The sequence below is a fragment of the Lepus europaeus genome, chromosome X, assembly GCF_033115175.1.
Source record: "Lepus europaeus isolate LE1 chromosome X, mLepTim1.pri, whole genome shotgun sequence".
Lineage (NCBI taxonomy): Eukaryota > Metazoa > Chordata > Mammalia > Lagomorpha > Leporidae > Lepus > Lepus europaeus.
In genome coordinates, this window is record NC_084850.1 from 133,380,632 (window position 1) to 133,408,186 (window position 27,555).

The 27,555-nt window shown below is 42.7% G+C and overlaps 2 protein-coding genes across 4 annotated transcripts in view; both read left to right on the forward strand.

Moving 5' to 3' along the window:
• The window catches only part of PIR (pirin), a 93,940-nt gene extending 72,657 nt beyond the window's left edge, over positions 1-21,283 (forward strand). For all 3 annotated transcript variants that reach the window (XM_062182899.1, XM_062182900.1, XM_062182898.1), the window contains 3 exons: positions 7,702-7,784; positions 17,063-17,129; positions 19,809-21,283. In XM_062182899.1, the coding sequence (XP_062038883.1) occupies positions 7,702-7,784; positions 17,063-17,129; positions 19,809-19,921 (263 nt within the window). In that variant the 3' untranslated portion in view covers positions 19,922-21,283. The remainder of the gene's footprint in view (positions 1-7,701; positions 7,785-17,062; positions 17,130-19,808) is intronic.
• Positions 21,272-27,555, forward strand: part of VEGFD (vascular endothelial growth factor D) — a 29,954-nt gene continuing 23,670 nt past the window's right edge. The window contains exon 1 of the mRNA XM_062182901.1: positions 21,272-21,368. Coding sequence (XP_062038885.1) covers positions 21,279-21,368 — 90 coding nt within the window. The 5' untranslated portion in view covers positions 21,272-21,278. The remainder of the gene's footprint in view (positions 21,369-27,555) is intronic.

Genomic DNA, 27,555 nt, shown 5'->3' on the forward strand with positions numbered 1-27,555 from the left:
TGGCGGGTGGTGTGGATGGAGCAGGGACATCCCAAGATGCGGGCCAAGAATCCTGATTTCTGAGTCTCCGGTGCTTCCTGCTCTCCACCCTCCCCTCCTGCAGGCATGCCAGCAGCGAACTACCTGGCGCCCTAAAACGCCCACCTCCCGAGGCAGCAGACTTGCAGCTACAGACAGCTAGCTTCTTGGTAACACCTGCTCAGGGCTGGAAGGCCACATCAAGAGATATTTAAACCATCCTTATATTCTCCAAAAAGGGCATCCGATTGCTTGAGCTTATTCTTCCAGAATAAATAACAGTGTTTTGAATGTATTCCTAATGTGATATAAACAGGCTTAGTTCCCTTTTCACTGAACAGCATCTGTTTACTTTAGCATTCAAGAAAGTGTGGGGAAATAAAACAACCAGCAGTAGCATCATAAGTCCATGTGCACCCGTTGGCCTATAGTAGTTGAAGAGATGAAGCATCATTTCTGTTATGATCTTCTGAAAATCCTGAGAAACATATAGTACTTTGTAAAAATAGAAAACATTTTTATGGAAGTAGCAACCCTGATTGATGATTTCAAGAGCAACAAAAATCATCTGCACACATGGAAAATAATAAAGTACACGAATTCTTTGGTGCTAAGGATGCCAGAAATGTTGGCCTGAAATGAGAAAAAGCCTGGGGAAGCAAACTGTGTAAAGGGCGCGATCGCAAATAACTCAGGTTTTCATCTTGGCCACACAGTCTCAGTTGCAACCACTCCACCCTGCCTGTGTAGCACAAAAGCTCTTCCCTGCGGTCCATAACTAATAGGCTGGCTGTTCCAACATAACTTTATTCAGAGCCACTGAACCAGGAGTGGCATGTACTTTTCATGTCATGAAATGCCATTTCCACCCCCTCCCCACCCCACCCAAACATGTAAAAAGGCAAAAAACCTTTCTAAGCCTGTGGGCTCCAGGATATCACATCGTTGATTCTGGTTTTAAATGACATTGTTTAGGGGCTGACTCTGTAGTGTAGCAGGTAAAGCCACCACCTGCAGTGCCGGCATCCCATATGGACACCGGTTCTAGCCCCAGCTGCTCTACTTCCAATCCAGCTTTCTACTATGGCCTGGGAAAGCAGTGGAATATGGCCCAAGTCCTTGGGCCTCTGCACTCATGTGGGAGACGCAGAAGAAGCTTCTGGCTTTGGACCGGCACAGCTCTGGCCGTTGTGGCCAACTGGGGAGTGAGTGAACAAGAGTGTGAAACACCTTTCTCTCTCTCTGCCTCTGCCTCTCTGTAACTCTGCCTTTCAAATAAATAAATAAATAAATTTTAAAAATAAATAAATAAATAAGTAAATGACATTGTTTAAATGTACAGTGCAGAGCATGAAGGGGAGAAAAATTAACAAGTGATCTTCAAAACCTGTTTTAATGGCTGGCAACAGCCTTGCTTCCTCACAGACCCTTGGTGTGAGAAGGTAACAAGTAGAAAGCTCTACAGTTCTCAGGCCGAGAATGAGCCACGCCTCTACTTGTTTTTCTTCAGGCCAGGCAGGATTTTGCTGATTCATCTCTCCTGCTGGCCTGATTCCCCCTCATGACTGTGGGCCACGAGTGCAAAACATCTGGCAAGAGACAGGGTTCAGTCTGTAGCCTCAGAGTGGGACACATCTGTCCAGAGGACACTGGACCTTGGGGAGAATCCAGCTCACAAATTGGTCTCCTAGGACCCTGCTTTGACCAATGAGTGGCGAAATGACCTCATTTGAATTTTATCTCCTTCCCTTCCTTCACCCCAGCCCCTAATCAGAGAAAAAGAAATGGCAAAACAGAAATAAGCAGTTGAAATACACTGACTTTTAAATAAATCTTCAGAGAGAAATCAGTGAATGCCTCCTGACTACTCCCTCAGAGTGGTCTCGCTTATAAAACTGGTATGGCAGCAGCCAGCCACACATGGCAGGAGCCAATAAGCAAGTAATTGTGTTTTTCAAAACATTAAGCACCGCTGTTCTGTTGAAGTAAATGTTATAAATATGAATATGTACACTTGATGTATTGAGCTAGAAAAAATAGGCTGCAATTTGGGTTGAAAAAGTAATCTGGAGGGACTGGCGCTGTGGTGTAGTGGTTTAAGCTGCCACCTGCAGTACCGGCATCCCATATGGGCACTGGTTCGAGTCCTGGCTGCTCCGCTTTCCATCCAGGTCTCTGATAATGTGCCTGGAAAAGCAGCTGAAGATGGCCCAAGTCCTTCAGCCCCTGCACTCTCATGGGAGACCCAGAAAAAGCTCCTGATTCCTGGCTTCAGACTGGCCCAGTTCCAGCATCGGAGCCATTTGGAGAGTGAACTAGCAGGTGGAAGATTTTCTCTCTCTCTCTCTCTCTCTCTGCTTCTGCCATTCCCTTTCTGTAACTCCACCTTTCAAGTAAAATAAATAAATCTTAAAAAAAGAGAGAAAGTAATCTGAAAAGATTGTATAAAATGGAAATTTAGAAGGGCTATTAAAATATTAATTGATACAGGAAATATCTAAAACATGGACATTGGTAGATTTAGTTTCAGTACAGACAAGTGGACACTTAAACATTAGAAAATGATGGACATCAAAGCAGTTGTCAAAGTTAGGCATTTTAATGTATAAGGTACATATGATGAAATCATTTCCTCTAACGAAGGCATTAACAGAGCTAAAATAAGAATTAGTACTTTTTTATTAAAAGAAAATATTCATTTGAAGTTCATTTTTTTTTATTTGACAGGTAGAGTTATAGGCAATCAGAGAGAAAGAGACAGAGAGAAAGGTCTTCCTTCCGTTGGTTCACTCCCCAAATGGCTGCTATAGCCGGAACTGCGCCAATCCAAAGCCAGGAGCCAGGTGCTTCTTCCTGGTCTCCCACGTGGGTGCAGGCGCCCAAGCACTTGGGCCATCCTCCACTACCTTCCCGGGCCACAGCAGAGAGCTGGACTGGAAGAGGAGCAACCGGGACAGAACCAGCGCCCATGTGGGATGCTGGCGCCGCAGGCGGAGGATTAACCAAGTGAGCCATGGCACCAGCCCCTGAAGTTCATTTGAAAGTATTCATTTTATGCTTTTGAGGATCTCATTAATGTTTGATACTCTTGCTTTTTTTGCAAATGGAGAGCCTTTGATGCTGACTGTTGAATAGTAGCTTTCAAAACTCTACAGGTTGGAGGGGAGGGGTACTTCGTCATAGGTTGCTAGGTCAAGATGTCATCAGATGGCTGGGTCAGGTTCTTGTCACTGATGCAAGAAAGAGTTCAATGATGAGACATAGGTTAAGGTCAGCAGAAGAATAAGGTTTATTTGTATGCAAAGTGAGAGTACATGCTTGAAAGGGGGTGTGGGATGCTTAAAAGTGAACTGAACGCAATGATTTTTAGGGTCATCCTTTTATATGATCTGGAGTCATGGAGGGTGGTGTTTGGGGCATGATTTAATTGAGTATTCTTAGGGGATGGAGTTTAGGGTAAGGTTTGAGTACTGCCCATTTCCTTGCACTCTTGTAAATCTTGAAGTGTCATGGCATCAGGTACATCATGGGAGTAGGAATGTCAGCCATAGCAATTTTATTGTAATGATATAATAATTAGCAAAAAGTCATCATGGGGATGCAGTCAGCAGCCATGTTGGTTATTTTGGGTCAGTGCCAGGTCTAAGTAGCAGTTGCATGGAAGCTATGGTTTTCCCCTGCATAGAAAGGGGAGAAGGGGAGGGGCAGAGCAGCCAGGGCTGCAGGGCTGGTAACCTCAGCTCATCCTTGCTAACTGCCTCCTCGTCTATATCACTTTGACAGCAGTCTCACTGGGGGAAAATGTCCTTTGACCACCCTCAGTTAGAATCTGTGCAGCATGTGATGAAAAGAAAAATCAAAAGAGCATAAACTTTACCAGGTCAGAAAAGCAGTAGTTCCCACAGACACTAGTACTGAATCTCTCCCCAGCAGCTGTGATGAAAATGACATGACACATAAATGCAGAGATCTGAAAGGTAAGAGTTTACGTCCTGTGTCCTTGAAACTTGGAATGGCCTTTCAATTTGAATGCCCATCCCCTAGAGGGATCCATAGCAATATACTGTTGCTGCTTAGAAAATGTATTTGGAAGCCTAAAAATATTTATCTGCAGTCATTGAAATGACAGCTAACTGGTTTTTGAAGGTAGTAAAATGTTTCAATCTTATTTTTTTTTTTTTGGACAGGCAGAGTGGACAGTGTGAGAGAGAGAGAGACAGAGAGAAAGGTCTTCCTTTTCCGTTGGTTCACCCTCCAATGGCCGCTGCGGCCGGCACACTGCGCTGATCTGAAGCCAGGAGCCAGGTGCTTCTCCTGGTCTCCCATGCAGGTGCAGGGCCCAAGCACCTGGGCCATCCTCCACTGCACTCCCGGGCCACAGCAGAGAGCTGGCCTGGAAGAGGGGCAACCGGGACAGAATCCGGCGCCCCGACCAGGACTAGAACCCGGTGTGCCAGCGCCACTAGGCAGAGGATTAGCCTATTGAGCAGTGGCGCCGGCCTCAATCTTATTTTTAAAAGTAACTATTCATGCTTAGTTTGTGCTCAACCTTTTGCTTCTGGCACTGGGTGAATTTTGAGAAGTTTGACATGGTTCCTGTAAGACAGGAAGACAGACAGAGTGGTTGAGGCACCTGGGGCTTACAGAAATGGCCTACAGATATGGGTTTGCTTCTTCTTGCTCTGAAGACAAACAGACCTGCCTGGACCAGGCTCCTAACAGGTTGGGGGCCAAGGCTGACCTACATTGACCTACAGCTCCTTATACACTCATTGGGATATATTAGCACACGAAATGACACACCTGCCTGCTGCCATGACAGGACACATTGAACCACATGAGGAGTGAAAAGGGGCGTAGCTAGATTCTACGAACTCTCCACCTTCTTCCCTGAAAAACCATCAATATCCCTCCCATTTATTAGAATGTACCTGCCCCTTCATTAAACAGCCCTCAGAGAAGGGGCCACTACTCTCCGCGTGAGCCCACACTCTGACGCTCTGACGGTGGAGTGTGTGTACTTTTGCTTTCTCGACCAAATGCCTGCTGCTTGCTCTATGCCATTGTGCAACTCCTTCAGTGCTGCCTGGAGACACCTGTGAACATGCCAGAAGCCCTCTTAACTAAACTCCACCGGTCCCGCTGGCTGCATTGAGCAGTGCCACGCGTTCTTTGAAGAATGCCTGGAGGGAGGTGGCCAGCTCCTCCTGCCAACCTGCCCATTGCTGCTCGTGCCAGCGGAGTTGTAGAGACTTCAGGCAGCTGGGTTTGTTCTCAATCTGCTTGTGCCAATTGCATCAGTAATTTCAATTTGTATTTAGATTAAAAATATGTAAAAGTAATGGAGTAAGTCTTGGGAAAGCATCAAGTAAGAGGCTTTAGCAATGTGTGTAAAATAGATTCTATCAGCATCTATGATGGAAGTCCTAGATTGTGTGAGACACAGGGGAAGTGGGGCAGCAATTCTTAGAGTAGGAAGGGGAAAAGCTGGCATTCACGCAACAGTGAACAGCAGTGAATCCTACACCGAAGACACGGCACTAACTTTAAGTATGTTTCAAAGGAGTTTGCCCTTTTATAACTGTTCAGGCAAAAAGGTATTGCAGTTAAATTGTCTTCAGTTACATTTCCCTTAATGGCACTACTAGATGTAACATTCTTGGCAAAGACTCTCAATGGAAACTCTTTATGATCTGATGTGGCCCTATTTATAACTGAAAGTAGTCAGAAACAACAAGATGCATTTCCTTGGCGACTTTTCTTAAGTTCAGGAGATAACCTGATGAATGAACTCTCGTGGCGAGGACCTGGAAATGAAGACACAATCAGTCTTTGCTTTCTGTGACCGCCTTTTAAACACTTCATATGATAATACAGAAGCCAAGGAACACTTACACCTGGCAGTGTGCAAGGAAAATGGGCAGAAATTATACGCCATATGAAGTTCGTATTCTAGCCTTTGCAAAAACGGAACCATTTGTTTCTAAATTGGAAGTTCCTCACAGACCAGTAAGCACTGCCCTCATAGGCGGTGTGGAGAAGTAGCCGCTCAGCATTGCTTGTGAGCACTGTCTCTTACCGGCTCGCTCCATTAAAACCTACTGAAGGGGGTTGCAAACTGCTTTGGTCTATGTATCGTGAAACATCCTAATGACAAAATTAGGGGCCAGGAGTGGATCACATGGGGAATGAGTGTAATATACGAATTAGTTGCAAATAAAGACACAGCTCATTGCTCCCAGGGGATTCTGGTAAAGCACACTTAATAAAATGCTGCTCCTTGTCACAGTTAAAACTATTATCCAACTCTAAATGAGCTGCTTCTTCCCCCTCCAGACCTCTCTTTTGTTGCCATATCCCTTCATTAGCGGAGAAGCAGCGGGGTTCTAGCATTCACATCCATGACGTTTGTTGACCTAAATCTTTTGATAGAGAAAGACTCTTGAGTTTTATGCTTGGGCTAGCTCTCAGCAACTTATAGGAGCTGATGTGCACCTGTTCTCTCACCTCACATTAGTACTTGAAATTGGCCCTAGTGGGAGCATTTATACCGTGGAAATTGGCATACTCTACAAACCAGGTTTGCCCCCACCCCAATCCCTGAAAGCCGCTAGTTAAACACTAGTCAGCATTTCTTTATTTTTTTATTTTTATTTTTTTGACAGGCAGAGTGGACAGAGAGAGGGAGACAGAGAGAAAGGTCTTCCTTTGCCATTGGTTCACCCCCCAATGGCCGCTGTGGCTGGTGCGCTGGGACCAGCGCACCGTGCTGATCTGAAGCCAGGAGCCAGGTGCTTCTCCTGGTCTCCCATGGGGTGCAGGGCCCAAGCACTTGGGCCATCCTCCACTGCACTCCCTGGCCACAGCAGAGAGCTGGCCTGGAAGAGGGGCAACCGGGACAGAACCGGCACTCCGACCGGGACTAGAACCTGGGGTGCCGGCGCCGCAGGCAGAGGATTAGCTTATTGAGCTGCGGCGCCAGCCCTAGTCAGCATTTCTTAATCTGTGTTGTGCTATCAACTTGTCCCATATCTTCCAATCCCCCACCCCAGAATAATGTTTTTAGATTTAGGAAAGTTGCAAAGATGTTCAAAGAACACGGTTGTGATATATGTGCTTCTCTAATGGCATTTGAAATAATATCATCTAGCAGCAGTTCTCTGAGTTCTTAGTAGAGATCATCATAAACTATATTTTCAGATACCCACAACAGTGTAATATGATGTAAAAGTGTTTGTGATTTTTTTTTATTATAGACAAAGTCATGAGTCCAGCCAATTTTACTGTTGTTTGTTGACTACATTCATGATCAAAGGAAAAGCTACATTTCAGTTAGGTGTTAGTGAAAATAAATGTGCGATTTATTTTCCACCTAAGTCTACCCATGCCCTGGATTCTAGCTACAGACTCCTTGTTAGCATATTGACTCCATGTTAAGAAATCCATTAGACTCCTGTTTCTTGTCTGCAAGTATCGGAATGAGCCCTGCTGTCTCATGTGGGTTATCTCCAAAGTGAAGGTGACACAGACTTCTCTAGAAAATATACCTATATATCCTATTATTTCTGAAATGGAAATGAATATTGCGGTGCTGTATAGTTCACCAAGTAGGATATAGCCGTGTAACTATGTGATACATGCCCTGTAATGAGTGGTAAAGGTACTGGGTCATCCTTCTTGCAGGGCCTGATGATGCACAACAGAAGATAGAACCTCATCACACAGCAGTGCTGGGGCAAGGGGACCATGTCCAGGTAGAGAACAAGGTCTGTATGAAAAACCTTTACTTCTTTTAAATTGTTTTAAATTTTTCTAAATATATTTTATTAACATGTATGGAATACGGTACAATATTTCAACCTAAGTATAGAGTGTAAACTCATTAAATAGGCAATTAGCATTTCTGTTTCCTTATTTTTTCTTTATGTCTGGATCCTACCAACTCCTTTATTCCAGTTATTTATACTGTGTATAATGCGTCACTGTACTTTACAGTCACCCTACTATGCTGTGAACACTGGAACTTGTTATTTCTGACCATGTTTCAGGTTGCATCATCCAGCTTCCCTCTATCCTTCCTCCCCACCCTTCCCAGCCTCTAATAATCACTATTCTACATTCAATTTGACTTTTTAAATCTCAGCTACTCTGCTTAGAACCTTGCTTCCTGCTGATGCACCTGGGAAGGCAGCAGAGGATGACCCAAGTACTTGGGTCCCTGCCACCCATGTGGGAATCCCAAATGTAGTTCTGGGCTCTTGGCTTCAGCTTGGACCAGCCTGGCTGTAGCAACCATTTGGGGAGTAGACAGAAGATCTCACTTTCCGGGCCGGCGCCCTGGCTTAACAGGCTAATCCTCCGCCTTGCGGCGCCGGCACACCGGGTTCTAGTTCCTGTCGGGGTGCTGGATTCTGTCCCAGTTGCCCCTCTTCCAGGCCAGCCCTCTGCTATGGCCCGGGAAGGCAGTGGAGGATGGCCCAAGTCCTTGGGCCCTGCACCCGCATGGGAGACCAGGAGAAGCACCTGGCTCCTGGCTTCAGATCGGCGCAATGAGCTGGCCACAGCGGCCATTGGAGGGTGAACCAACGGCAAAAAGGAAGACCTTTCTCTCTGTCTCTCTCTCTCACTATCCACTCTGCCTGTCAAAAAATTTTAAAAAATTAAAAAAAAAGATCTCACTTTCCTTTCATTGCTCTGCCTTTCAAATAAATAACTCTTTATAAAAAAAATCCACATTTAATAAATATTTACTTTTCTTAACTTGTACTGTCTACATCTTTCCAAGAAAATGCCTAAATCTCCTATATAGCTGGAAATTGTTTTTCTTCCTTGTGGAAGAAATGAAGCTACAAGTTTATGAACTCCTTTGATTAATTTCTGCTATTTCTGTTGTTTTTTAGAAGTTTCATCTACATTGATTTCTCATCTTCAGGAGTCATCTAAAGCCCCTCTTGTTTGCCCCCAGAAATTTGAATCCGAAAGCAACACATCTTCCTTGTCTCTTAATTTCTTTCTTGAACCAATTGGTTTATTTTTAGCACATGTGAACATGGATCAGCCCTCTATACGTGTAAGCATAGCACGCATCCTCACACAGAGCCTTCGGGAAATCATTGCCATTTTGAATGGAGGGGAGCATATGATGCATTTCATAGCCCTTCCGTGATGAATCCCTGCTTTTAAAGTTTCTGATATTTTATGAGGCTTGGCAGGATTTTTTTGCAGGGTTTCAAGTTCATTTGGAACTTCTGTACAGAAGTTCCTGAACAGTCAGAGTTTGAAGATAGGGATGGAAACTCTTGCAGTGTGCAGGTGACTGGTGGAGAGGCAGCCTGACTCGCCTCTGCCCCGAGCCTGCAGTCACAGGACCTTTGGTCAGTCTCCTGGCAGCTGTAATCATCTGCCAGGAAGTGCTGGGAAGTAAACAGAAGAAAAATCTCATGAGCACCAGAAAAACAAGCCTGTCTTGGGGTCTCTGCCCTCTAATGTTAGGTTGAACCATATAAAACTGTCGTGTTTGGCTTACAAAACCAGCAGTTTCACGTATTTCAACCCAATACAGAAAAGAGGTGTGAAAACTGCACACACAGGCCGGAGCCTACTGATAACAGATTAGTTTGTAATATTATCTGGTTTAACTTATTTTTGACAATCCCAGTTCTTCCTGTAATAGAACAGAGAATGCATTGTGGATAATAAGGATTTGGAACTGAAATGGAACACCAGACAGAAGGGATGAGGGGAGCCACAAGGACAGGGGACCACTGGGAGAGAAGAGAATTGCCTGAAAGCATCAATTCATTGGCAAGCTGTGCTCCTGGCTCCAGGGGCAGCACCCTGTTATGTGAAGTTCTGTCATTGTTGTTGTTTATAACCATGGTCTAACCCATAAAAACCTTAAGAAAGGTTTCTATGAAAAAATGATTTTTTAAAAAAAATGACCATTTAAAAAGGGCATGTGTCACTTAGATCCACAGGATAGAAGAAAATCCCCCTTAGATGACAAGAGAAGAGAGATTGGGAGAATTGGAATCTTGGCTTTGCCACTTGTTAGCTATGTGAGCTTGGACACATATTATAAACTTCTCCAAGCTTGTTTCTTTGTCTGCAAAATCAAATCATGATGCTAATTGCATGGGATTATTACAAAAAATATTCAAGATTTTGTATATTAAAGATCTATTTCAGACCTAGCATGGGGTCACAAAATGATACCTGTTAGTACAAATCCAAACCTGTTTTCATAAAGTTTTATTGGATCACAGCCACACTCAAACATTTCCATATTGTCTTTGGCTTCTTTCATACCACAAAGATAGAAATGAGTAGTTGTGACAGAGACTAGATGCCTATCAAAGCTTCAGAGACTGTGGCCTTTCATAGAAAATGTTTGACAATCCCTGGTTTAGTACATTGTAGGTGCTAGATAATGGTAGCTACTAATTTAACAGATAGCCATGCAACATGTATGTTACCTGATGAGGCTTCATACCTTAGGCCTCAAGGCTTAGGGAACATAACAATTTCTGCAGCTAGAAGAGGCCTAAGGTACCATTGTTCATCAATACTATATTGATTCAATAGGTTATACTCTATTGAAATTAGCCTTGAGACTGGCACTGTGGCATAGCGGGTAAAGCCACTGCCTGCAGTGCTGGCATCTCATATGGGTGCTGGTTCGAGTCCCAGCTGCTCCACTTCTGTTTTTTTTTTTTTAAGATTTTATTTTTTTTGAAAGACAGAGTTACAGAGAGAAGTAGAGACAGAGAGAGAGGTCTTCCATCTGCTGGTTCACTCCCCAGATGGCTGCAACAGCTGGAGCTGAGCCGATCTGAAGGAAGGAGCCAGGAGCTTCTTCCAGGTCTCCCACGTGGGTGTAGGGGCCCAAGGACTTGGGCCATCTTCTACTGCTTTTCTAGGCCATAGCAGAGAGCTGGATTGCAAGAGAAGCAGCCGGGACTCGAACCGGCGCCCATATGGGATGCCAGCACTTCAGGCCAGGGCCTTAACCCATTGCGCCACAGCACTGGCCCCTCCGGCTGCTCCACTTCTAATCCAGCTCTCTGCTATGGCCTCGGAAAGCAGTAGAAGATGGCCCAAGTCCTTGGGCCCCTGCACCTGTGTGGGAGACCTGGAGGAAGTTCCTGGCTCCTGGCGTTGGATCGGCGCAGCTCCGGCCGTTTCAGATGGAAGACCTCTCTTTCTCTCTGCCTCTCCTTCTCTCTCTGTGTAACTCTGACTTTCAAATGAAAAAACAAAGAAATTAGCCTTAGGACTTGATAGAGAAGAACAATGCATTTTTCTAGGGCTGTTCCTAATCCCATTTGTACCGAATTATAGTCAAGAGGGAGGAGCTAACTTATGCCCTGGTTTCCTGTGGCTCTGTTCTTCCTGTGCTTTCACTACTGCTCATTTCTATGTCCTCCATCCTCACGCCCATCTTTCTGATCAGCCAGAAGAACGGGCATTTTCCTCTAGGACCGAAGAGGAGGGAAGGGGAGGGGAGATGTGGAAGCTCATGACTTCTCGTCTGCCCAGGTTTTCCTGCTCCATCCAGGCCAGTACATGCCAGGCCTCAGGGACTCCTGACTTCCTCACTCAGACGGTGAATTCCTTTTCATGCCCAATATCTTGGAGTCTGCCATGGCAAGGGGCTTGGTTCCTGCTAGTTTTCATAGTGTTTAAGTCAGACCCTTTGACTTCTTGGAGGAAGCCCAAACCACAACAATGGCATCAAAGCAGACTTAACTTTTTCAGAGTTCTTTGAAGATTAGAATCAACCCCAGGATCCTCTGGACATGGGAACTATCAGAAAGAAATTAAGCTTTAGCATGACTTAATTTCACACTGTTGTCCTTACTAGACTTCATTATTTATACTTCTTGGGTCAATGGGAAGATAAAGTCAGTTATCTGGTACTGGGCTGGTACTAGTCAGTTTAGAACAGGTTCTGTCTTAAGGGCTAAGGCTCCTGTGCTGCTTTGACCCACAGTTGATACTCTGGAATTTCTCCTGAGGATGGTTCCCCGATGGCTGCATAATCAGGAGAGTATCAGTTTGCTGTGAAAGACGCCATCTCGCCTTTAGACCTGTGTTCTTACTGCTGTCCTAGTGAGCAGGTCTGAAGCCTCTGAGTTAGCAAATTCACCTGTTTTTTACCAAGATAGACAACCACCTCCTCACTGGTTGTCATCAAAACATACTTGTGGCTGGCGCCGTGGCTCACTAGGTTAATCCTCCGCCTGCAGCGCTGGCACCCCGGGTTCTAGTCCCGGTCGGGGTGCTGGATTCTGTCCCGGTTGCCCCTCTTCCAGGCCAGCTCTCTGCTGTGGCCCGGGAGTGCAGTGGAGGATGACCCAAGTGCTTGGGCCCTGCACCCGCATGGGAGACCAGGAGGAAGCACCTGGCTCCTGGCATCAGATCTGTGCAGTATGCCAGCTGTAGAGGCCATTTGGGGGGTGAACCAATGGAGCAAAGACCTTTCTCTTTGTCTCTCTCTCTCACTATCCACTCTGCCTGTCAAAAAAAAATACTTGTGAATAACAGTGCTCTTTAACTTTTGCCATTCATGGGAAACCCATTAAAATGCTAAGTATTAACATGATTAAATCTAAGCATTAAAAGAAATAAAACACCATACTAAAGTTAGAGACAACTTTTTGCTTATTTATGGATTAAATCTCATGACAAAAGAAGCCATTAATTTTTTAAAAGCTGAGCATGGATAATGACTTTATCTTCCCATTGACCCAAGAAGTATAAATAATGAAGTCTAGTAAGAACAATTGTGTGAAATTAAGTCATGCTAAAGCTTAATTTCTGATAGTTTTTTCAAGTAATATATCACTATAATAAGTGTTTTTGAAGTAAAATCATGTCTTTAGATTCATTATCAGAGTCATATTGCCATCTCAAACTTTATATTCAAACTGATTAATATTCATAGTTTACATGTTATCAGTGTGTTACATGAATTATAGGACTTTCATCTCAATACTTACCTTGACAATAATACTTACAGAATAATAACAATTTCAAAAGTAAGCTTTTAAGTAAACCCAGAATAGCCAGACTAAGTGGGAATTCTAAGAATATGACCCAAGAAAAAGATAGGGTCTGAGCCCCCAAAGGTAATGAGTTTTAGTAGTAGTAATCACGCATTGATTTAGAGCCACAGAAGGAGCCATGTTTAAACAGGTCTTCTGTTCTCTTTGTTTTTCCATGACTTTCTTCATTTGACACTCTAGACAAGGACTTTCCAAGAAAACAGCAACTGGGACATTCAGCCACATCAGCACTCTACAAAACAGAAGGGTTATCAGATTTTGTCAAAGAAAGTCATTAAGAAAGGCACAAAGCATTCCTGCTTTAGGTTAGAGAAGAAGGAGCCACTCAGAGGTTAAATTTGTAGAACAGTCATTAAAGGACATTTGGAACATTCTCCAGATTTCTCAAATGATGGAAAACCAAACTACTCAGCTCCCAGCAGTTTGATAATTTCTCTGTTCTGACAGAATACATGTGTCCTTTTGTTCTGCTATCCAGTAATAATTTTACTTGAGTAGTACCAAAAGAAGCAAAACTTTCTTATGAAAATTTTATCATTCCTAAATGTGTAAACCATAGAGCATGCTTGTCATTCATGAAAGATGAATTTTATCAATTGAGAAACATGCATTGCTTTTTTAAATAAACTTTTTAAAAAAAGATTTATTTATTTTACTTGAAAGTCATAGTTACACAAAGAGAGAAGGAGAGGCAGAGAGAGAGAGAGAGAGAGAGAGGTCTTCCATCCACTGGTTCACTCCCTAGATGGCCTCAATGGCCAGAGCTGTGCTGATCCGAAGACAGGAGCCAGGAGCTTCTTCCAGGTCTCCCAAGTGGGTACAGGGGCCCAAGGACTTGGGCCGTCTTCTGCTTTCCTAGGCCATAGCAGAGAGCTGGATTGGAAGTGGAGCAGCCGGGACTCAAACTGGCATCCATATGGGATGCCGGCACTGCAGGAGGCGGCTTTACCTGCTATGCCACAGCGCCGGCCCGGAGAAACATGCATTCTGAGGTGTCAGCTCACACATGACATACGCCTTTCCTCTCTTCTTCTCTCTTAACTCCTAGCCCGCCACTTTGCTTCCTGGTCCTAGAATTCAAGTATGTCTCCCTGCCTGCCAATAAAATAACATCTCAAAACACTGTTAAATCACTTCCTCTTTCACATTGACTGATAAATGATCTAGTACCAATGATCAGAATTATTTTTCATAGATACTTTTCTGCCAAATGTCTCTTGTTACACATTGAAATTTCACCACTCCCAAACCCTAAATTTTTTGTGGTAACTGAGTTTGTTTTTGTCAAAATTTTATTCATTCAAACATCATTTTAGAAAAAAAATCATTTCAATTAGAAACTTTCCCTTTCCTGTGGACTTAGATTATATTGTATATATTTTAACTTCTTTATAACCTTGGGTTGTCAGCGTGTATATGAGTCATTGTTCTGAGCTCTAAAGTATGGTGATGTTTTCAGGTGTTGCTAGCTTTACACTAAGTGGTCCTAGACTTCTGGACTGATTTGTAAACTCCTATACCTCTTTTTAAATATTTTTTTCATTTCCATCATTGGTATTAAATGTCGGTTTTTTGTATTATTATGCAGTAGTGCTTTCCTGCCTTCTAGCTTTGAATCTCTTATGGATTTCATAACCACAAAATCTAATTGTTATAAATGTGTATAAAGCAAGAGTAAGTAGAGATAAAGTGAGGATCTATGCTAAAAGTGAAGCAGTTGGGCAGGTGGTTAGTCTGGTGGTTAAGATGCTAGAGAAGATACCCGTGCCCCATATTGGACAGCCTTGGGATTCACTGCCTGCTCTGGCTCCTGACTCTGTCTACCTGCTAAGGCGGGCTCTGGGAGGCAACAGCAGTGGCTCGAGTAACTGGATTCCTGCTAACCATGTGGAAGACCTGGATTGGGTCCCCAGCTCCTGGCTATGACTTGACCCAGTCCTGGCTATTGCTGATATTTTGGTATGTTTTTCCTCTAACCTCTCAATATGTGATTTCTTGATTTCCCTAAAAATGACAATCATACTACTTATTTATTTATTTATTTGAAAGGCAGAGAGAAAGAGAGTTGTCTTCTATCCACTGGTGCACTCCCCAATGATTACAACAGCCACGGCTGGACCAGGCCAAAGCTAGGAACCAGGAACTCCATCCTGGTCTGCCATGTGGGTGGCAGGGGCCCAAAAACTTGGGCCATCTTCCATTGCTTCTCCAGGCACATTGGCAGGGAGCCAGATTGAAAACAAAGTAGCTTGGACTTGAACTGGCACCCTGATATGGGATGCCGGTGTTGCAAAGGACAGTTTACCCCGTTGTACTATAAAACCTACTCCATATCCTAATTATTTAACCAATCCCTCATTATAGAGAACTATTTTCAATTTTTGCTGTGATAAATAGTGCAACAATAAAGAAACTATGTGAAACATAGTATTCCCTTACACTGTATTCCTACAACTGGCATTACCGCATCACAGGACATCAGTTGTATTGGGAATTTTCAGTTATATTGTCAAGCTGCTCTTTGAAACAATGCCTGCACCTCTTTCAAATCTCCCAAGTAATATATGAAAGTGTATCTTTCTCTGTATCCACACTAGCCCTGTATATTATAATTAAATATTTTCCAGTTTCAGGGGGAAAAAATCTAGCCTTTTTAAAAAATATTTATTTTATTTATTTGACAGAGTTACAGAGAGAGGTAGACACATACACACACACACACACACAGAGAGAGAGAGAGAGAGAGAGAGAGAGAGAAAGGTCTTCCATCTGCTGGTTCACTCCCTAAGTGGCCACAACAGCTGGAGCTGAGCCGATCCAAAGCCAGGAGCAGGAGCTTCTTCCGGGTCTCCCATGTGGGTTGCAGCAGCTTCTTCCGGGTCTCCCATGTGGGTTGCAGGAGCTTCTTCCGGTCTCCCATGTGGGTTGGGCCATCTTCTACTGCTTTCCCAGGCCATAGCAGAGAGCTGGATTGCAAGTGGAGTAGCCAGGACTCGAACAGGTACCCATATGGGTTGCTGACACTGCCAGGCCAGGGCTTCAACCTGCTGTACCACAGTGCCGGCCCCCTAGCCCTAATTCTTATACCAAAACTTCTGGAGATGTTAATCTGATAGACTCCTTTCGGAAAGAAATTCACCTGAGCAGATGTCCCTTGGATACTCTGGGTTTTTTGGTTTTTTGTTTGTTTTTTGTCTTGTTTTTTTTTTTTTTTAATTTATTTATTTGAAAGGCAGAATTACAGAGAGAGACAGAGATTTTCTATCTGCTGGTTCACTCCCAAATGGCTGCAGCAGCCAGGGCTGGGCTAGGCGCCAGGAATTTCATCTGGGTCTCCTACATTGGTGGCAGGGCCCAAGTACTTGAGCCATCTGCTGCTGCTTCCCCAGGCACATTAGCAGGGAGCTGGATTTTTGGAAGTGGAGCAGCTGGGTCTCAAACCAGCACCCACACGGGATGTTGGTTTTGCAGGAGGCGACAGAACCTGCTGTGCCAAAACACCAGCTGCAGATGCTCTGTTTTTATGATTCCATTTAGTACAACATTTCTGGGGCTTATTTCACACTAATAGTAATAAATGTCAAAAGTAGGAAAATCTTATTTTTGGATTTTCATAAGTAATTTTCCTTTTAACATTATATTGTTAGAAAGAAATCATAAGCCCTATAATAAACCTGTTCAATCACATAGTTTGTCATGAAGATGTTTCCAGTTAAAGAAAACCTCAATTTAAATTCTCCTTCTTTAATTTGAGAACAATAATATTTTGGTGGTCTGGGTTTATCCTTGAATGCTACTGCTAGCAAATGTCTTACGGAATAAATACTTTTGTGCTGAGTCTTGCACACACATTCTGAAGACTTGTGTTCAGGATTCAGAACATCGTCCATTTGGCTAGCAAGTCAACATCAAGTGGTTCCCAATTTGATGTTTAAAAATGAGAATGCTTATTGTTTGATTTTTTTTGGTTAAATTAGGATTCCAAGAGAAGCCATTTTGTCTTGATTGCTGGAGAGCCATTAAGAGAACCAATCGTACAACATGGTAAGCAGCAAATTATCACAATTTTCTTGGTTGATTTTCGGTTTCTTTGAATGTATTTTACATATGTATTATTATTGGGAAGAGTATCGGGATTTTTGTCCTATATCTCCATCTACAAATGGGAGGATTTTGTTTTATTTCTTCATTGTCAGAGGAAAACATATGCAAGGCATATTTATATTCATTTCTCTTAAAAAAAAAAAACAAACCTCGTTTCTTAAGTACCTATCGTGTGTAAGACTTACAACTATGGGAAGAACAAAAATAGAGATTTTTTTTATTGTGTCCCAGGATAGTTCAACTTGAAAAAAAGATTTTGTAGTTCACTGGAGACTTGAATTATCATTTTTACCTTTACCAAAAAATAAGTTGTTTAGATCGTATCTTAGTCCATTTTCTGTTACTATAACAAGATGCCTCTGATTGAGTAATTTATAAAGAAAAAAGGTTTATTTTGGCTTACAGTTCTGGAGGCTGGGAAGTCCAGAAGCCTAGTGCCAGCAGGCCTCGTGCTTCTTCAACTGACGGCAGAAAGTGGGAGGGCCAGTGGGCATGTGCAGAAGAGGCAAAACACTATGAGTAAGCTCCCTTGTAAGGGGAGGATTCACTTTCTAACCACCTGCTCTTGCCATAACTAATCCAGCCCCATCATAGTGAGAACTCACTCATGCGAGAACAGCATTAACCCCTCTTAAGTACCTATCACCTCTTAAAGGTCCCACACCCAACACTGCCACAGTGGCATTCAGATGTCAGTAAATTTTGGAAAGGACAAAACATATACAAACCATAGCAAATGCTATCTTTGTAGTCTGTTTTACTTTCAGAGAAAACTATGACCCTCTTAGGAATAGTATTTCTTTGAAAGTTTTTTAAATATTTAAATCATTCTTTTTATTTTTTCAAAAGTGAATAGAGATAATTCTCATTTAGTAGCAGAAAATCCTGGGATAAGTATTCATCACAATGACTTCAACTCTTGATTTCTCCATCACATTGTTTCATTAGATGCAAAATATCTATCATTGTTTGATTACATATTTTATGTGAAATGTCTGTCATTGTTTGATTACATGGGAAATATCTAAAAGCACTTAGAAGTCAACTTATTATTTAGGCAAACACCTACAAAGCATAAAATATGTTGTGTCTGTGTTACTAATTATTAAATTCAGCATGCATTGAAATCCCATTGCATTACCTTGCCTGGCATGAATTCCCAGTAAACACAATGATTTCAGATAAACCCTAGGTGATCATAAATTTAAAGATTACTGATTGGTTCTTAAGATTTTTTTTTGATTCTATGAATAACTTAAGGGAGGATATTAGATTAGACTCATGTGCGGAGCCGGTGCCGTGGCTCACTTGGTTAATCCTCCGCCTGCGGCATCGGCATCCCATATGGGCGCCGGGTTCTAGTCCCGGTTGCTCTTCTTCCAGTCCAGCTCTCTGCAGTGGAGGATGGCCCAAGTGCTTGGGCCCCTGCACCCGCATGGGAGACCAGGAGGAAGCACCTGGCTCCTGGCTTCAGATCGGTGCAGCGCCGGCCATGGCGGCCATTTGGGAGTGAACCAACGGAAGGAAGACCTTTCTCTCTGTCTCTCCCTCTCTGTCTATAACTCTACCTGTGAAAGAAAAAAGAAAGAAAGGAAGGAAGGAAGGAAGGAATAGGGATGCAGAAAGCCACCCTACACATGTTTGTGCATCCTCTCCCAGTGGTACAGCACAGGGACACTGGCTACTCCTGCTCCTATAAACTCCGATGAACCGGTCAAGGTGTCTGTGTTGCTTGACATCTCAGTTACTGTGAAGCTAATCAGTTTGTTTCTTTTTGTTTCTTTTGGATTTTTAACTTTTAAAGTCCAGAAATTTTTCTTCTACCTGTACATGTTTAAAGACAGCCATAACTATCACTCAGCTATTTGGGAACCAGCACTAATTTCATGAATTAGTGAAGATCCTGACTCTTCTTGTCACTTTGTGTCCTTAGTTATGTGTCCACAAATTAAGCATGGGATGTCAGAGAATGTTGTAATAGAAAGTGACCTTAATTATAATGTAGCCATGCCCCTTTTGTATATGAGGAAAATGAAATCCAAAAATTTTATGTATTTACTTAACAGATACTTGCATGGGATTTACTTTTTACTAAGCATTGATCAGAGTGCTTTCTAAATATTAATTCATTTACTCTTCAGAACAACCCATGAGGTAGGTTCTCTCATCTCCACATTACAGAAGAGGAGGTAGAAGAACAGAGGGTCATTGGCTTAGACACTCAACTCGAATATCTGCCAGTTCTTTGTGTCAGACTGGTTCAATTCTTGACATTAGCTAATACTATAAAAATAAAAGCTATAAAAATGCTTGTAATAGAACTGAATCTAAGAATGTTTCAAATAAAAAATTGCTGTTGCTGATGGTACTTGCAATGGGTGAGATGCACTTGCATTTGTTATCTGAAGGTTGGTCTTCTTTATCTGTAACCATACACAATCCAAATCAACAAATCCATTTTAAAGTCCTTGGGAAATCGAATACTGTGAAAACAGGCTTTTACTCTTCATTTATGCTTGATTTTTTTTTCCAATTAAGAGTCATAGAAATACTCACCATTTCCAGTGGTAGAGAAAATATTGTCACTCAGAACTTTCTAAATGTCTCCTTCTGTCACAGGTCCATTTGTGATGAACACAAATGAAGAGATTTCTCAGGCCATTCTCGATTTCAGAAATGCAAAAAATGGATTTGAAAGGGCCAAGACCTGGAAATCAAAGATTGGAATCTAGTGAAGAACACAAGAGAAGGTCTTTATGCTTCTTAGGATTTTGCTGTTTGTAATTTCCAACCATTCAAGACATTCAGTGTCTAAAGCTGACTTAACTGGTACTTGGAAACAGTTGCATCCGAAAGTGGTATGGATTCTGTAGCAGTGCATGTAGGGCATCTCTTGGTACACATGAATAAACCTAACCTTTACTTCTTTCAAAATCAGTCTTCTTCATTTTGACCTAAATTGCTAAGCTTCTGCTAAAAAAATTTTGAGGGGAGATATTTGGCAGAGTGATGAAGACACTGCTTGGGGTGCCCTCATCCCGTATCAGAGCGCCTCAGTTTGAGTCCTGGCTCTGGCTTCTGATTCCAGCTGTCTGCATATGTATTACCCTGGGATGCAGTGCTGACGGCTCATGTACTAAGCTTCCAGCCACTCCCGTGAGTGACCTGCATTCAGTTCCTGGCTTCTGGCTTCTGGCTTCTGGGTTCAGCCTAACCTATCCCTGGCTATTGCAGGCATTTGGAGAATGAATGGATGTGAGATTCTCTCTCTCTCTCTCTCTCTCTCTCTCTCTCTCTCTCTCCCTTTTAAATAACAATAACATTTTAAAAATTGTGTTTGTTTGCTGTTTTGCATGTGCACGTGGACACTTTTGTTATTTTTGTATGTACTTGACTGCTTTCTGCATGTCACTGGCAGCAGATCTGAAGTTCTCTGCTAAGCGATGCTGTTGCTATACAACAGTCCAGACTGTGCTGCGGTTTCGTGTTACAGGTTATCTGCTTTAAAGGAACAGCAGTTCTGAGCACTTAAGTCAGTTTTTCAAACTGCCCTACCATTGGTAGGGACGCAACAGGATTACAGCCAAGACTTCCCTGCATTTTCTGCCAAGATCTGTGGCAGATTTAAGACACATGCTTCTGCAAGCTTCCATGAAGGTTGTAAAAAAAAGTTTGAATCCAGAGTTGGGTTCCAGCTTTCTGTGGCTGTGACTTTTGGTGGCCACGTCCTTGTAAAGCAACTTGAACCTGAGGCTTAGGGTGGAGAGACTGTTTTTTTAAATTTGCTGGATGTGAAGTGAATTCAGAGTGCTTTCTAGTTTCAGGTGGAAGACATGTCCACTTCTTGATTATTTTTGGAGCATGAGAACATTTTACAATTTTTTTTCATCTCCCTGCCACCAGGTTGTGCCAAAAAAAGTACCTTGCCTAATTGAAGTCATTTCATTGGATTTTGATCACAAGTGATTGTTTCTTCCATGTGAAGTTTGGGGTTTTGAACTTTCTTTCTGGAGAATGCCTTTTGAAACAATTTTCTCTGCCTGCTTGATGTCAACTGCTTAGTAACCTGTGGATATTAAACTATTCAAAATGTACAGAGAGTGGGCAGTGGTGAATATTTTCATGATGTCTTACATACAGCTGGTGCAGGGTTCCAGTAATGACCATGGGCCTCTGAAGGTAGGTGTGCTCAATTATTAATGTGATGAAGATTAATTTTATTGGCTTATGCAGAGGGCTTGCTTTCTTTGCCCTCATTGTTTCTGAAAAAATGTAAAAATGAAGAACACCCTTAGTAATGGACAGGATATAGCCTGCATTTGTTGGTGACTGTTCTGTTTCTAAGGCTTACTAAACTTTTGGCGTGATTATGTGAAAATGCTTGTTTTGGGGGTATTTTGGAGGTGTTTTTGGAGTTCTAATACAATCTTTTTTTCATCTCTGTATGTGGATGACACAGTGGTTTCCTAATGAAGCACTGGTTTGTTTTTATGACACATGTAACTTTGTGGGCCATTTATTTTCAGGTCATTTGTGAGCAACAAAGGTTAGTTCATTTTATTCTGTAAAACTGAAAATTCCAGTGACTTCAACAGATGGTTTCTATTTGGTTTCGCAAATTACCAATTGCTACCATTCAGAAGAACATTTTCTCAGAGGTGGTTTTGTTTTGTTTTGTTTTTTATTCCTTGAAATGTGTGTAAAATGCAATAGTAATCAGATCTTTGGTTCTATAAACAAGCATTAAGTAGAGCCCAATCAATATAAAAACAAATTAACTGGGCATTATGACAGCTAGTACAATGTTTCACCCAATTTTATGTGGTGCATAGGTTATGTATTTTTAAGCTTTGTATTTTGAGGATGATTCAGATGTAACCGTTTCGACTGAATGGTTGAATCTTTGCTTTAGGAATTTCTGGCTGTGAATAGACCATCAAATGTGGGCTTGAGTTATTGTAGCTGGTTTAGGTCATGCGTTTTCAGCAGGGGTGATAGTGCCCCCAACAGGGGAAACTTGACTTTGGAAAGGTGAAAAAGCCTTACTCGGTCTGGAAAGCACAGATATACAACTGGTAAAGAAAAGGATATGTAAAATATCTGTACTAAGATTTCTCAGGGGGACAGGAGGACTGAAATGGCTCCTACTTGGTATTAGTCTGGGGGTGAGGGTAGGGGTTGATAGTAAGATCAAAAGTTGGATGACACTGTGTTAAGGGTAGAGTCATCTTGTCTAGCAGTCTGCATCTTCCTAACATTTCAAATGCCAAACACACGTGGGAGAAATCACAATCCTGAGCTCTACTTTCCTGTGACCAGCCTTATCGTTGGATCTCAGTGCCGCACTGTAGGTAAAGGGGGAATCCCATTTGGAGCATAGGGAGCAGGAGAAAGAAGTGTGACCTGCTTCAAGCAGGTAAGACTTTTCAGGCTGTCAAGGCTTTGATTAAACCCACAAAACAGAAATCCTTTGGATATGCTGGCCTCATTGAGTTTTAAAGTATTTCTATCCTGCTTTACACTTGAGCTTAGCCAAAACCCCGAGAAGCAATCCCATTCTACTTTAAAGCATCCGTTTATTTCGTGGTACAAGAGATGAGACTAAGAATTGTTGGAAATAGGTAATATTCTTTAGAGATTCAGCTCTTTTAAAGTGCACAAACACCAAATATTTGTTAGGTGTCCTGGGTACAGTGAAGTTTTAAATTTATTGTTAACATAAGTTTGTTTAATTGGGCAATGAGGAAAGCAATTGGATTTCCATGTGACAGCAAACATTGTTGTGCAGGGCAGATGTAGCATTGTATGCTTCCTCATACTACTGCTACCAAGTTCTTTTCTTACATATCAGAATTTCCTTTAAAAAATGAACCTATGTATACTGAGATTATATCCACCTAGCCTCCAGCTAATTTAACTTATTTCTGATAGTAAGGAAAGGGTTGCCAAAATTAAGCAGAAGTTTTGGTCTAGATGTGACTAGCTGGTGAGAGATAATGAAGTATATCATACTGGTTATAGAAATATGTTTACTAATGGTTTTGTTACTAAATTGCAGTTTAGTATGAGATGGTAATGGTTCAAGTCATTGGCATTTGAATATTTTTTTTGAGATAAAAATACTGCAGTTTCATGATCCTCTACAGTAGAAAGCCCATGAGCATATGTTCCTCCGTACCTTCCCCACTTCTAACCACCTCTTTTCCAGAATGGATCTGATGCTAATTCTGTCCCCAGGTTGTCTCCTCTCTGCTTTCACCAGGCACAGTCCTTGGCACAAAGGACATCAGAATGTTTTCCAAAAGTTCCTCTTCACCTTGACCTTGTAGTTAAATTTGTTGAATGATATGCTTTGATATACACACACCTGGCCTAAGCTAGTTAGTCATTTATGAGTATGGCTGGTGCTTGGAGCTTTCATGTCACTGTGACATATTAATGGTACCCAGGATGCAATGGAGCCCCCTGTATCTTCATCTTGAATACAGTAGTTCTTGTATGACTAATTTTTTTATTTAAAATCCAAATTCAAACCTGTGCATGAGTCTTTACTTTTGAGCCCTTACAAAGATGATTTTTGGAATAAGAGTATAGTATTTGTACACACAGATGATTCCATGTAGTACTGGAGGGAGTACGATGTGGCACTCCCAAACACATTTATTACCACACTGGATAGAGGTGCTAGAGAACAAAGGGACACAATGACGGCAAAACTGTTTCTGAGCACATTTTCAGGCACATTTGCTCTGAGCACTTTTTCCTACAATGTGAGATGAGCAGAGTGGGTGGGAACTATATATCATTGGGAATGTGATTGAGATGAGATTAAATACCACTTCTTGTTGCTTTTATGGTAGTGAGTCCACTTTTCTCTCTCCCTTACCTCTAGTTGTTACAGCCTTACCAAGACACTAGGGCATTATAAAATAAAGATACCTCAGACCCCAATGTGTCGAGAAAGCCTGGGCTGACTGTGATGTCCTAGTGTGTAAATAATCTCCTTTATCTCTTACTAGTTTTCCGATATTCAAACATTCATTCATTTTTTTCCCCCAAGGAGTGTTTTTTGAGCACCTAGAATATCTAGGCACTGATCTAGGGGCTAGGAATGCAACAGGAAATAAGACGATGTTTCATTCCATTGGAACTTGTACTCCATATGTGACAGGTGGAGGTGGACAGTATGCAAATCTGAAACATGTGCAAGATGAAGAAATTCCTGTAAGGGGAGGAGATGCTAGCTGGTGGGTAGGGGAGACCTCAGATTTGGTCGTATTAGTGCAAGGCCCTGAAGGAAATGAGGGAGGCATAGGTCACCGTCAGTGCATTGGCTGTGGTGGGGCAGGAATTTGGCTGGGGTGTTTGACTGTTAGCTTGGGGAGCAGTGTGGCTGGAGGGGGTTTGTAAGTAGAGGCCAGAAGTGCAGTCATGGAGGTCAAAGAGGTAGCCAGGGCATATCATGTCAAGTATGGCTGTGCTCCCACAAAATTTTATGGACACTGAAATTTGAATTTTATGTAATTGTCATGCACCATGAAGTCTTTTGTTTCAGCCATTTAAAACTAAAAGATCCTTCTTAACTCAGAGACCATACCAAAACAGGCTGCAGTCTGGATTTGGGCCACCAGTCATAGTTTGTGAGCCATGTTATATGTCATTACACTGCTTACCTTCTCTATGGTATGCATTGGTGCCAAACATTTTTATTTGCTTGTGTATCAGTTTATTACTTGTCACCATCCACTAGAATGATAGCTTATTGAGAAGACGAACTTGAGATTGTCTTGCTTACGGCAGTGTTCCTGTCACCTAGGGCCAAGCCTGTAACAGAGTGGTTACTAAAACAGTGCATTCGTCCTATGTGATCCATGAGGGATTGGTTCCAAGACTCACCGCAGATACCCAAATCCATGGATTAAAAAGTCCCTTGTAGGCTGGCACCGCGGCTCACTAGGCTAATCCTCCGCCTGTGGCGCTGGCACCCTGGATTCTAGTCCCAGTCGGGGCGCCGGATTCTGTCCTGGTTGCTCCTCTTCCAGGCCAGCTCTCTGCTGTGGCCCGGGAAGGCAGTGGAGGATGGTCCAAGTGCTTGGACCCTGCACCCGCATGGGAAACCAGGAGGAAGCACCTGGCTCCTGGCTTCAGATCGGTGCAGTATGCCAGCCGTAGAGGCCATTTGGGGGGTGAACCAATGGAGGGAAGACCTTTCTCTCTCTCTCTCACTGTCTAATTCTGCCTGTCAAAAAAAAAGTCCCTTGTGTAAAATGATGTCATATTTTCATATAACTTGTGCACATCCTCCCATACTTTAAATCATCTCTTGATTACTTATAATATCTAGTACCATGTAAATATCATGCAAATAGTTGTTATGCTATATGGTTTGGAGAATAATTGCAAGAAAAGCATCTGCACATGTTCAGAATAGATGTGGCTTGGCAGGGGTATGTTTTCAGTTTGCTGCTGGTTGACTGCATGGATGTGGAGCCCACAGATGGATACAAAGGGTTGGCCATATTTGTTGAAGGACTAGGCTTGTAGGATTTTGAGATATCTAGGATGTGAACTACTGCTTTAATAGCCACAACATTTATTCGCATCATGGCCAGTCTGATTTCATTATTTCTAGAAAATTTGGAAGCATTTTTCTAAGGCAGTGTATTCACCATGTGCTGTTTTCCTGTGGGAGTAGGATGGGATTTGAGCAGATGTATCGGAGTCCTGGAGTGTCCTTTCAGCCACAAGCCGTCCTCTGAGGTGTTCGTGTATATATAGGAGCCAGAGTTACAGAAGGAAGTCACCTTAGCCCATCTTTCCAGCCTGGTGCTCACAGAAAAAAAGATGAACAGAACAGCATGTGGCTGCACAGCAAGTCTGGATCAACTTGGACACCCTGATGCTTTACTTCATTCCTGAGAACCTAAGATTTGCTCCATATGTTTTTATCTCATGCCAGGTGATTTGTGAAGACATAGTGAATTAGTCAGATACATCATTAGTCAGGCTAGGCTAGGACATGCTGCAATAACAGATCTCAGGGGCTCAAAAACCACAGAGGTTTCTTTGTTGCTTGCATCATAGGACCATCCTGGTTCATCCAGGATCAACTCCACATCAAGAGGAAGCTGGTTGGAGCATCTATAGCTTGAACGTTATAAATCACTCTGACAGAAGGAGGGAGAGCCCTGGAGAGTCTCACATTGGCAGTTAAATGCTCTGGCCTAAAAGTTACACAAATCACTTCCAGCCACAGCCCCCTTGGCCCATTCCTATATCAAATCACAAGGGGCCAGGATGTGCAGTCCTAACACGTACTCGGAAGATGGAAAACTGGCGCTATTTGGTGAATAGTATTAATGACTAGCATGTGCAACTTTGATTACTTAAATGCTTCTGAGCATTCCTTTGACTGCAATGTCAAAACATTCCCAGCCTTACAGCAATGCTGGAGAATGAACTGTAATAAAATAGCTTGGCAGGGCAGAGGAGACAGAGAAGAAAGAAGAAAATCCACTGGTCTCCATCGTGCTCCTTTAATGTGTGGAGACCTATGCTTGCTTTAGGAAATCAGTGTCCGCACTCAGAGCAACTTTAGTGGGGATGTGAACCCACCGTGACTGGACAGTCGGGCAAAGTGTGCTGCAGGAAGCCAGCTTTACTTCTGCTGTTCAGGAGGCTCCTCCCTGGGCGCAGGAAAGCTGTACGCTTCGTACACTGGGCATTTGTGGATTGCCTACCATGTGCCAGGCACGTGAGTGGAAATGATGTTTTTATAAAATAAAGACGTCTTAGTTATGTGCATGTGTTACCAACAGCCAGGGAGTTCAGTTTGGCCTGTGGGAAGGATATTTTTAATGCCTGAAACTTTAAGTAATAATGTAAATTTTTATAATGAGTTTCTTTTTGTCATTCACTGCATATTACTTTTTTTATTTATTTTATTTTATTTTATTTTATTTTATTTTATTTTATTTTTGACAGGCAGAGTGGACAGTGAGAGAGACAGAGAGAAAGGTCTTCCTTTTGCCGTTGGTTCACCCTCCAATGGCCGCTGCGGCCAGCGCATTGTGCTGATCCGATGGCAGGATCCAGGTGCTTCTCCTGGTCTCCCATGCGGGTGCAGGGCCCAAGCACTTGGGCCATCCTCCACTGCCTTCCCGGGCCATAGCAGAGAGCTGGCCTGGAAGAGGGGCAACCGGGACAGAATCCGGTGCCCATATGGGACGCCGGCGACGCAAGCAGAGGATTAACCAAGTGATTTTAAAAATCAGATTTATGCCCCAAATGAGTGGTTCTCATTAAAATTGCTTGAGGTTATTTTCTAGTAATCTTTTTACTTAGAATTAATTTTAAAGTTACAGAA